Genomic DNA, 12,379 nt, shown 5'->3' with positions numbered 1-12,379 from the left:
AAAGTTAGTTGTCAGAAATGGGCATTCAGACAGATGGGATGTTACTTTGTCACTTGAAGTATCTAGATAGGAAATTAGCCCCTATTTGGCGACTGAACAGTGGCCAGACAAGATGCTATGTCTTTAAGTTCTCAGAGTCAGACCTTGTGTTTGAGCTGTTCCTCTGTGGGCTGAGGTGATAAAAATGACTTCAGTTCGGGGAGGAAGGTGATAGATGACTGGGAAGGACAACAGAGGCTCAGAGGAGGGAGGAGGCTCAGAGGAGGGAGGGCTCAGAGGAGGGAAGGCTCAGAGGAGGGAGGGCACAGAGGAGGGAGGGCTCAGAGGAGGGAGGGCTCAGAGGAGGGAGGGCTCAGAGGAGGGAGGGCTCAGAGGAGGGAGGGCTCAGAGGAGGGAGGGCTCAGAGGAGGGAGGGCTCAGAGGAGGGAGGGCTCAGAGGAGGGAGGGCTCAGAGGAGGGAGGGCTCAGAGGAGGGAGGGCTCAGAGGAGGGAAGGCACAGAGGATGACCATGAGGATGCGCTTGGGCCAAACCTCAAGAAGGCGTATGTGTTTTCTGCCAAGCCAGGAAAGTGGATATTCTAAGAAAAAAAAAAATGAAGACAATCTTTGGGGAGGTCTTTTGAACAAGGGATTTTCATCTGACTGTGGCCCAGGCTACCTGTTGGAGGTGATAGACTAGAAAGGACAGGTCTAGGAGAGAGGAAGGCCTTGGCTCTTAAAGAAGCTGGGGTTTGGGATGATGGTGGAGCTGAGTTTGGATAAGGTAGAACCTGCAGCAACAAAAGGTCAGGAAAGGAGAGGGAGGCCAGGATCAGGGAAGAGGTAGAGGAGGAAAGAGGCAGAAGGAGCTGTCCTTGGGAGGTAAGAGGCAACCGAAAGGGGGCCCGGAACGCAATGGGAAGGGAGAGAGCACAAAGCTACAGGCTCAGGAATTGCTTCTTGGCTAGCTACAGAAGGCAAAAGAGTGTCAGACCCTAGAGGAAATGGTGATGTTTAAATGTGGGGGACCAGAGGGAAGCCAGTGATGCTGTGTCCAGAGACACTGAAGGGAGCACTGTGTTGAGGTGGGGAGAGAATGAAGGTGGGTGCGTGCATTAGCTAGGAGACCACTGGCGATGACATCTGGAGATCGCCCTGGGCAGGAGAGCAAGAGAAGCTCACGCTCTCTCCTTCACCTGGGCATGCCACGAGACCACAGCAGTACCATACACTCAGTGTGGGAGTCAAGAGAGAAGAGAGGTGAGAGTCCAAGAGAAAATCGTTGGCTAGAGCACCAGAGGACAACCAGCATAGTTTGCCATGCTTCCCCCCTCCCTGGTCCTGGGAGACTGAGAGACAGAGTTGACCAAGAGGAGTCTGAAAGCTATTCCTGGAAATGTCTTTCTTGGGTTATCTCAGGCTAACTGGGATCATAAACTTCTCCACAACCAAAGTCCCTGAGATGACAGCTGCTGTCTTACCCTTCCTTTGCAGGTCTCTACCCCCACCCACTTTTTCTCTTTTTAATTCCGTCTTCCCTTGACTCTCTTGTTTTCTATTCTTTCTCCCTCCTTTCTTGCATATTTTTGTTTTGGAGTGACTTGGTGAATGGTTGTCCACGGTTGACCTACAGGAGGTGCCACCGTCACCAGGATTCAACATTATCATCAACGAAGGGTTAACAACTTTTCTTCTCAATACTTACTTGCTTGTTAATCTGTGCAGTGCGGGAATTCAAACCCCGGGCTTCCCATATGCTGAGTGAATGCTTACTACTCACACCACAATATTTATATTAGATATTTATGGTCATTGCAGATTGTTGAGGGAACTTGTCTATGTTCTGATATTATGACCTTTAGTCTTTCCAAAAACAAACAAAAAAAATGTATAGTTGAAGCATGATATCATTAGTCTTTTTTCTCTCTATTACTTTCTTTGTACTGGTTCAAGGGCCACTCATAAATCTCTTGGTAACTGCCTAGGGTCCTAGTGCCAGAGACTGGCCACTCCTGGCATTGTGATTAGTCACTTAATACCTAAGGTGGTGACTAATGTCTGGCAACAGAGACTTCACTAGACCTCCTGAGTCCTGGGACCCAGGGTGAGGGCATAGGCAGGGTACCTTACTACTCTGCACTGTACTGTGGTGGAGAGAAGAGCTGAGAACCAGGTGCATCTATTTGAAAGTGCTGCTGGAAAAGACCTCTGTCTACAACCAACTTGTGATCAGTTTAAAGCAAAGCTGCTTTTCGTTCTCAGCTCTAAGATTAAAATATCTTTTTTTGGGGATGTGTTTATAGACAGCAGTCAGTGGTCTCTGGGTGGAGAGGCTCATGGGTTTGGTTAATGAGGTGGGGGAGTGTTGCATTTCAGTTGGACACATATCCCTGGAATGCCAAAATATTTATTGCAAAGTCTGACCTCCTTATGCCCCTGGTAGCATGGCCATTGAGCATCTCATCCAGAGGTGAAGTGGGGCTAGGGCATTTGATCCAAATGTATCCCAGAAGGCTTTTCTTGTTTAATTGCATTGTTTAGGAAGACACCTCCCTTCCCCCGGCATAGTTTGTAAACTTGATCTCCACACACTTCAACTGCTATTCCAGTTTATCTGTGGACCTGTGATTTATAGCCAGCCCTGTCTCACTCTCTATAGCAGAAAGCACGGGACGCTTCTGGCTCCGCAGGTAGGGAGCAAAGGGGGCTGGAGTTTCTTCTAGGAACGCTGACGCAGAGTCTAGCTGTGCTACTGCTGTCCCTCAGCAGACAGAACTCTCCCCTACTCCCCACTGCCATTCACCCAGCGTTGTGCAGAAGCCCAGCTGCCGCGTCTGCCGGGAGGGGCTGCCAAGTGCCCTGCCTACTGGCTGCTTCCCGAGAGTCCCTGCCACTCCACATACAAACACATCCACACACGCTCTGCCTTGATCATACACCGAGGCATTCGATCATCGGAGCACGTTCCTTCCTTCCTTCTTAACTGTCTCGGCCCTCACCTCTACAAACCCATGGAACATTTCTGGAAAGGCGCTCTTGAACCAGCAGGGTAGGATGGTTTTGTGATTTCTCTCTCTGTAGCTTGAGCATTTTGAGAAAGCAACTTACCTTTCTGCCTACTGTCTGTATCCCAGCCGGAAAGGAGGCTGTGCTATTTTTCTATCGGGGGAATCTGTTCGGCTCCTTTTCCCCCCTTTCTGGACTTGTAGGATTCTTTGTGCCATTTGTATATAATTTGGCAGGCTCAGATTTTTAAAGAGCCTCAGGAAATGCTTGCTTTTGCATGTGTTTTAAAAAGGCATTTGAAAATTGAAAGTGTGGTTTACGGAAACTAAATCATCTGTAAAAAGATTGCTCTAGAAAGTAATGGTTGCTGGCCATAAAGAGAAATATCTGCGATTCACCTAATGTGTGTTTAACCCTTTCTTTACTGTCACCTGTACTTAGGGGATGCTAAACTTAACTTTGTCTTTGGATTTAAATCAGCTTAGCTGTGTATCATCCACAATGATCTGTTTTTCTAAGAATTAGATAAAGTGTACTTGGTAGAGAATATTTTTAAAGTGTTACTATTAGTAACGGCAACCTTGACATTTGCATGTATCAGGTACTCTTTAGGGGGTATGTGGGATAGCAATTAAAGTCAAATGCTAATTGTTATTTTAGGGGCTATCAGGTTGGGGCAAAGGCAGTTTATTTAAAAAAAGTATAAATTTATATCTTTTGTTACATTAACAGGTGTGTGTGTGTATATATATATATATATACATGTACAATCAGAATTTAATTCAATACTGGATTATAAACTTGTTACCTCTTTATCATTAGAATATTTGATTCCATGTGCCTTACCCCAAGTGAGCCCAGAGGGTCCATTTGTAGAATTCAAGAGCTGAAAGACAGGGGAGTCTTTCCAAAGTTTCTGGTTAGACAGACAGGGTTATCTAATTGCCGGAGCTTTGGTTAAGGAGCCCAGGTGATATTTTATGGGAAAACGTCTCAGTCCACGTTCAGTTTTCTCAAGTTTTGGTTGCATAACCTGTGGAAGGCAGGGACACCCATGTGCGCCTAACTGAAGGTTTTTCTGAATCGTATCTGCATGAGAATTTCAAAAGGAAGCAAATTTGGTATTGGGGTCCAACAAAAACAGAAAAGCCAAGCTGGGCGAACCTGCGATGGCTGTGCTGGAAAGGACCCCTTGGGGAGCGCTTTTTTCTTTTTTCAGATGTTGGAAGCTGAAGGCTAGCAATTTTCTCTTGACTCCAAGTGAAGATCTTCCTATACATGCTCCATCTCCGCTCTCCTGGCCCTAGAAGCCTCCTATCTGTGTCCGCCAATGCTAAATATAGCTGTCTGTGGCTGGCTGCATATGCAACCACATACGCCATCCTATTGCCATATCTCAGTTACAGATACAGTTACGTCCTCCCTGGGTCATTCTATGCATACGCTACGTCCTTCCCAGCCAACAAGAACACCGAACCAAACAGAAAGAGACAAACAGAGACAGATTGGAGCCTGGCACCGGCGCACAGGCAAAAAAGGAATCAGGAAAAAAGCGGCCTGTGGCTTAGTCTGCATTTGTTGCAACCCTAGTCTTCCTGGGGTTGGGGGTGGGGGGCGCGGCTGCTGGAGATCCCTTAGCTCCCCCACACCCCTTGCAGCGAAATCCAGCAGCGAAGACCAGGAAAGTTAAGTTCAGGGAAGCGGTTCTTTGGGTGTGCGCGCGGTGTGATGTTTCCAGCGGTGCCTGAAAGCAGCAGCCCCCGGTCGGCAGCTTCCAGCAGGTTTGCGATGTCTAAGAGCAGGGAAGACCAGTATGTAAAGTTAAGAGAACCCGGGAGTGGCGGGGTGCGCTCGCTGGAGTTGGGCCACCTGGGCTCTGCAGGATCGCTCTGCCCCTGGGAAGGGGCCAGGGCTGGGGCCAGCGCTCGTGCCCAGAGGGACCTGAGCTGCGTCGCCTCTCACCGCCGGCTCTGCTCTCTCTTTTTTTTTTTTCCAGGTGGCCCGTCCGCTGCTGAGCGCTCTGCGTGCGCAGGGAGCCTGTCTGCACCTCGCCGGCCGCCCCTGACCATGACCATGACCCTCCACACCAAAGCTTCGGGAATGGCCTTGCTGCACCAGATCCAAGGGAACGAGCTGGAGCCCCTTAACCGCCAGCAGCTCAAGATGCCCCTGGAGAGGGCCCTGGGCGAGGTGTACGTGGACAGCAGCAAGCCCGCCGTGTTCAACTACCCCGAGGGCGCCGCCTACGAGTTCAACGCCGCCGCCGCCGCCGCCGCTGCTGCCTCAGCGCCGGTCTACGGCCAGTCGGGCATCGCCTATGGCCCCGGGTCCGAGGCTGCCGCCTTTGGTGCCAACAGCCTGGGGGCTTTCCCCCAGCTCAACAGCGTGTCGCCCAGCCCGCTGATGCTACTGCACCCGCCGCCGCCACAGTTGTCGCCCTTCCTGCACCCGCACGGCCAGCAGGTGCCCTACTACCTGGAGAATGAGCCTAACGCCTACGCCGCCACCGTGCGCGACGCCGGCCCTCCCGCCTTCTACAGGTACCCACGCCACGTCGGGTGGGCCTCTGTGTCAGCCAGGTCTGGCCCGGGGAGGGAGCGCGAGAGGGGGGAACCTCGCGGGCCACAGATCGCCCCCCTCCCACCCTTCGAGGAAGTCGGGAAGGATTCTTTGCGGAGCCCGCCTTTTCTCCTTTGGCAGCCCCAAAACAATACCACCACCACCAGCAGCAACAGCAACAAAATTCTCCACCCACAGCTGTCTGTGGGAGGGGCGGATCCAAAGGGCCCGTGTTTCCTAACTACCCAAGCATTGGAAAGCAGTCCAGAGAAGTTATTTACGGGGGAGAATACCCCAAAGCGAGTAAACCCCAGGTGGTCAGTACAAGGATCCCCTTTATTATTTAAAGGTGGAGGTGTATGGGGTTAGTGAAGCTCAGGGGAGATTTTTTAGTCATTATTTTAAAAAAATGTTTCAGTGGGTCGGGTTCAGTGTTCTTTCACCTAGAGTTTTGGACTGGAAACATGTAAGGTATATTGGAGAAGATGAAGTTTTAGGTAGCTCTCTTTTCCTCTCTTCTCCATTCCGGGACTCTGGATTGAGTTCAGATTGCTCAAAGGAGCTGGTCTGGGAGTTTGGGAGTTGAATGGGTCTCAACAAGTCTTGATATCTGGCCGAGTTCGAGTTCGAGCAGATTACTGGCATATGACTTCTGACAGCTGGGAATTTATAGGTGTCCTGTGTGTTTAGAACATGCCACATAGAAGCAACAGTGCAGTAATCCCCCTTCAGCTAAGCTGCATGTTCAGCCCAGCAGGCAGAGAATGCCCTGGAGTGGCACGCGGGTTAGCTCCGTCCTGCCCCTCAGGCAGGCACTGTGCAAGAAGCTGGGGCAGTCCGGGACACAGGGCAATCCAGGACACAGACTCTCCGTGACCTAAGTGACTATTGTTTTGTGTCCTCAGTTTTAGTTTCTCCTAAGAGATTATTATTATTAATTATTATTATTATTAATTATTTTGATGTCCCTTTCCTCTCATTTCTGCCTTGCCCCCGTTGGCCTGCAGAAGGCTTAGCTGGGTGGTTCTGGTAAACACCTACCTGAAGAGTTGCCTAGGGGACAGTAACACATGGGCCAGGTACGGAGTCTTCAGGTGCCCACATGCTGCCGAATCAAAGTCACTGTAGGATGGCTCCAGGCAGTTGGCTCCTGCCTTTGCCCAGACCTTCTGCATTACAAGCCGTGGACCATTTTTTGCTCAGTGTTCTGTTTCCAGATGTATTTATAGCAGAAGAAACAGGACTAAGGTGCAGATTGGCCGCAGAGGGGGATATTGAAGGGTGATTTCTTGGTGTATCCAAGCTCATCTTCAGCCCACTCACTCAGGGAACCAAGGCATCAGATACTGAAATGAGTCCAGGCCCAGTTTTTACATTCAGGATAAACAGTGAACAAAACTTTTAAAAAAATTGCTGGGTTCAAATTCATCTAATGTGCTTTAATTCAGGGTTAAGATGGAAGAGAAAAAGAATTTATTCTCTCGACTTTTTTTTCCCCCTCTAAGCCTGAGGAACAAAGTACATCGATTAAGTCTAATTCATACTTTCAAAATTCCTTGATGTTAAGGACAGTATTGGTAGAATGTGAATCTCTAACCTTGTGGTGGAGTCCCGAAAGTATTTTCTTTTCCATTTAATTTTCAGTTCTTTTATTGCAAATTAATGCCACTGAATTTCAATGGGGACTAATGAGGCTGCTCCTTGGCGGGTTATTTACTGCCTTGCTAATAATTGCAAAGTGAGCATGGGAAAATAAAGAAGGATCACATTTTATTCAACACTGCCCATCATCTCTGGGGCAAAGAATCTTACTATAAAATACCCCATCTTAAACTTGTACTCCAAATAATATTCAGATACTTAAAAAAAACACAAAATGACAAGGGATTCTTAAAAGTAAAGCTTAAAAAATATTGCACATAGGTGGAATTCTGGGTGGAAATGTAGTTTTAGGATGATTTTCTTATTCGGCTTATTTCCTATACCACCTTTGCTATTTTGTTTGAATTCTGCCTCTTATTAATTAGGGAAAAGTCTATGCAAGTGTTTCAATAGATGCTTTATGATAGTTTTTTTCTTTCTGAGATTTTCTTTTTTGAATAATTCTGGATTAAAAGAAAGAAGAAAGAAAACAGTTGAACAGAGCCTTTAAAAAAAATCTTTACTTTTCCTAAGTAGTTCTCAATAGTTTGGGGGCTGAACGCTGAGTTTTTACAAATTGCTTCTCATGACTCAGTACATGATGAAGTCAGTTTACCAGGTCTAAGTTTTGAAAATGGAACAAAACCTGAAAGATCTGAGTGTCTTAGAGCGCAGGACAACGCGGTTAGAACGGGCTTCACTTTCTTTGTCTATGGGTCCTAGACTAGTGAAACACTTCTTACTGTGGGTTGAGGTTAAAGAAGTTTGGGAGATACTGGCCTTAAAATGTATTCAGGAGAAAATAAACCATTTGGGCATGTGGCTGTAGGTTTATACAAACCAAAAAAAATTGTCCATCTTTTTTTTTTTTTTCCCCATATGCGTTGCCTTGGTGTCTGTGGGCCAGTCAGGCTAAGGTTTATTATTTCTGATGGTGGAATGGGGCTGCTTTGTGAGTTCTGCATCTGCATGTCTCAGTGGACCACAGGGATGTTCAGGAAGTTTGGGTGAAGTTTGAATTATTCAGCATCTACATGCTGTCGCTACCTTTTCCATTGGCCATGCTGTGCAGCCATATTTAGATACAAAGAGAAATAGCAGGTAGAATTGCTTGGGGCTTGTAATAAAGTAAGAAGTGCTGTCCCCGGCCAAGCTAACTTGCTACTGAGATGCGATACGTTCATAACAGACAAGCTGTGGTTTCATAGGCTGTAACTTACTGAAAATTTCATGGAGTCATTTTATCCAGAATTCTTCTTTAGATTTTAGCCAACTTTGAGAATTTCAAAGAAAGTTAAAGACGAAACAATTATCTTGGCCGTAATTTTAAAAATTTAACATAGGTGTTTAATGCTGCCTGAACATTTTAATTTTAGTTTAATTAGTCAGTATTTCTAACCCACTTTTCTACTAAAACAAAACAAAACTTAACAAACACACGTGCAAACCTTCCACATCGGCCAGTGCCGTGATAATTTGGATACTGATGTCTGTAGAGTTTGATGAACTAGTTTGTCTGTGGTGATTACCGAAGACTACTTCTCAACTTTGAGAAGGTCCAGGGAGAGAGTTGAGGGACTAATGTTCCAGTTTCCGATGATTCCTCCCATGCATTTGAATGATCTGGCTACTCTTTTTCTTTCGTCTCCTACATGCTTTAATCATTTAAATTGTCGCCGACTACTTGACATGTCAAATCGGTCTAAGAATAGCGCCACGTACTCTGGAAGGAGTGTATGCTTGGATCTAGATGGCATTGCCCCTCTGAGCCCATTTTTCTCTTTCACCGGCCCCGCCTCGAAGAGAGCTCTTATGGGGACTGCCACTTATTCCAAACTTCTGTTTCTGTTGACTTGACTCCAACTCCACAGTTTTTTGTTGTTTACCTTTTACGAATATATATTCATAAATATATGCTGCGACGTTCATAATTTGAGAAAATTCAGGTTGAGCGTATTTGATTTCTTATCCTTTAAAAACGTAGAAGGCAAGGGGTAGCGGACAGCAGGGAGATGGTGAAGGATGCCAGCCTTTCCAGGATGACGAGAACATAGTGCTTTTCTGTATGAGACTGTGCACGCGAAGGCAGTGTGATGTCTGCACAGCATTAGGCATTTTTTTTTTTATTACTTTACCCACATCTGACTATCTGTCGGTATGTTTGTGTACACTAGAGCAAGAGGAAAGCACAGATCTGAGCGGCTAGGAGTTTCGTTACAAATGGGGAGTGACGGCAACATGAAATCTTTTTTCCTGCAAGCCCGAATCTAAATGAAATCTTTATTACTACATGACATTTGTTTGCTCTCTGCTCATCATAAGGAACATGTGGGTTATAGGTACCTTTGTAGAACATCCAAGTGGTATGCGGAAAGTTTCGTATCAGGAATTTCACAGATCTGAATCATGTTTTTTTACCAACTCCACACAGTACACAAAATGAACCCTCTTCTGTCTTCCCCGTGATGGCAGCAATTCTTTTAGTGTGATTTGGGAAAGTCTCGTTTGAGAGAGCAGTGTATAGAGTGCCCCCCCCCCCCCCCCCCCCCCCCCCCGCCGCAGGAGACTGTGGATGGATGGCGAGAAAGAAGCAAATCAGTTTTTCATTTTAATGTTGAGTGTCAGTTCACTTATTCAGGAAGGGAAAATGTGGGATGGTTATACATGTTTAGAATCAAAATGCACTCTCCCAGAGAGATTCTAGACACATCCAAAAAGTACAGCAGTTTGCGCACACCCCGAACAGAGTGAAAGCATGTGGAATTTCACCAAGAGCCGGCGGCAGTTCATCCAAGTTCTTAAGGAGTTTTATTTTATGGGTTCAGCTCTTGCAGTGAGCTGATGGATGATTTTGTTTTGAAGAGTTCCCTCTTCAGCCTGCCGTCTTACTCCTGAGTGCTCAAGCGATCTGGAGGTTAAGGAGGGGGGCACCTGTATGCTTGGTCTCAGGATAGGGAAGTAAAAAGCATAATTGCTGTGTTCTGTGCCTGGAGACTATTATTAGGAATTCCAGGAATACATTTGCCTTAATCAACAGTGTTAAAAATGATGTTGACTTATCTATATTTCATTAAAATGTGATGGTTAGAAAGATAATTGTTTGGGTCCCAACTAACAGAATTTTATGTAGTTTAATAAAGTAGTGATTTCAAGTAAGTTGGTCTGAAAAATCAGGTTGTGGTTACCATTTATAATCAATATGGTGGCGCAGTGGTGATCTGTGATGAAAGTGTGGAAGATGGTGGTGATGATGGTACTGGTGGTGATGGTACTGGTGGTGATGGATGATGACGACGACGACGACGATGACTATGATGATGATGATGAAGATGATGATGATGATGATGATAACAGGAGCAGTACTGGGTTCTGTTGGGGTAGGCAGTGTTTTCTGCATACTGTGTAGCATGGGGATGTTTATCCTAGACAGACACCTAAGTCTTCTAATACCTTTGATTTATTTTGATTATTTGGCTATAATTTAAGAATCAGAAAATTCCAATGATATTATCAACCAAGTTGATATTGTAATCCTACTAAGTGCCTATAACTGCTAGGTGGAAATGTCAGACTTCCTCAAACCACAAACAAATATAGATTCCCCATCCTTTGAATTTTTAAAAGGACAAATGCTGTTATGTGTTTGTTCTCCAAACTTTTCCCTACTGGTCTCAGTCATCTTTTTCCCTGTAATTTTCTGGTTTTTGGAGTTGCTGTGCATTACCCATAGAAACACCGTGAAAGCTCACTTCGTCTTAATAAAGTTTGTCAAGGACTGTTCAGAAATAGGGGCATTAAAGCCAGTCCTTAAAAGTCGAGGACTCATTGTCGATTGGGAGAGTGGAGAGGGCCCTCTGCGGGTCTTTCCTCCCGTTTGGAAGTCACATAGCCGTCTGCCCTGAGCTCTTTCTCAGCTTCCATTCCAGTCCCGTGTCCTGCGGCCTCGGCTGGCTCATTCCTTGCTTCCCAAACACCAGTCTGTTTAGGGGTCCGGGGAATGGACTGGGGGTGTCCTGCACTAGTCAGCAGGCAACTTGTTGTTCTTTGAATCTTACAGGTTTTTTTTTTTTTTATTTCTTTTGAGACCGCAAAAGCAAAATTGTCTCTTAGTTTCTCACAGATACTAACCTTAGTTATTAGGTTAGAAACAACCATCTGTGTCATGCCCACTTCCTTTCTCATGGTCTCCCCTCTGCCCCAATTCATTCTCATGTTTTCTTATTTCCTTTGTTTCATCCTCAAATAAATGAGAGCTTTACACTCCCCTTAAACTTTTTCTGGCTTTTCATTCCATCAAACTTTCTTTTCTTTCTTTCTTTCTTTCTTTCTTTCTTTCTTTTCTTTTCTGTTCTAGTTCCATCTGTTTATGCTCAGATTTCTCCTCTACCTTTCCTGGCTTATTTCTTTAGAGACCTAGTTCATCTATTATTTTAACGACATTTGGAACAGGCCCTGAGACTTCCTCTCTACCATAGGAAAGCCGATAGTTCGAGGTGCTGATTTCATAACTCAGAAGGCCGTTAACTAGATTGAGAATTCCAAAAAGGATCCCCTGCCTCAGTTTTATGGATAGAAACTTGAAAGAAAATAAGGAAGCAATTTCCACTTAGTAGAATGCCTTGGACAGTTCATTTATTCCTCCATTCGGCTCCCCTGCTCTAAACTGAGAAGAGCGTGGGGGCCATACTTTACAATAAAAGATACTTTTGTGTTCACAGCAAGTCATATACGGTACTGCCTATGACAGGTGGACAATCTTCCTGACTGACATTTCAAATTCAGTTTTTTTCCTTTTTTGGCTGCGGGAGGGGCAATGTGTATGGCATACAGACAACTAAAAGTGTTTTTTTCAGCCATTGTTCTGTGGCGCAAGGCATTTATGCTAATTTCCTACACCATCAACAATAGCACTCATTTTAAAAAACAGTTTGAGTCTGCCTATGATTCATTTTACTTATATCATGAAAGCATTTTAAATGGTGCTTGGTGGAGACACTGTAAAACTTTCACAATGCTTTGTTGTCAGAAATGTAATTGATTTTAAAGATCTTCTGTGGAGACGGATTTTTGTTTTGGGGGTAGACTTTAGAGTATCTCTGTCAGGATATTTCAAACAGTTTGCAGTGGAGGATGCATTTCCCCAGTTGATTACAAGATGCAAGTTACTTCCATTCAGAAGATATTTTCTTTAGT

At 45.5% G+C, this 12,379-nt stretch overlaps 1 protein-coding gene across 2 annotated transcripts in view; it reads left to right on the top strand.

Moving 5' to 3' along the window:
- The first annotated feature begins 2,820 nt into the window (after positions 1-2,820).
- The window catches only part of Esr1 (estrogen receptor 1), a 259,201-nt gene continuing 249,642 nt past the window's right edge, over positions 2,821-12,379 (top strand). The window contains exons 1-2 of one of the 2 annotated variants that reach the window (XM_052750952.1): positions 2,821-3,029; positions 4,983-5,526. In XM_052750952.1, the coding sequence (XP_052606912.1) occupies positions 5,054-5,526 (473 nt within the window). In that variant the 5' untranslated portion in view covers positions 2,821-3,029; positions 4,983-5,053. Of the gene's footprint in view, positions 3,030-4,313; positions 4,768-4,982; positions 5,527-12,379 lie in introns of those variants that run through there. The other variant, XM_052750953.1, reaches the window with a different exon arrangement.

This window comes from Peromyscus californicus, unplaced genomic scaffold (assembly GCF_007827085.1).
Source record: "Peromyscus californicus insignis strain IS unplaced genomic scaffold, ASM782708v3 Scaffold_22__1_contigs__length_63687245, whole genome shotgun sequence".
NCBI classification, from domain to species: domain Eukaryota; kingdom Metazoa; phylum Chordata; class Mammalia; order Rodentia; family Cricetidae; genus Peromyscus; species Peromyscus californicus.
The sequence above is the reverse complement of the archived record's forward strand: the minus strand, read 5'-3'. Positions and strand labels throughout refer to the sequence as shown.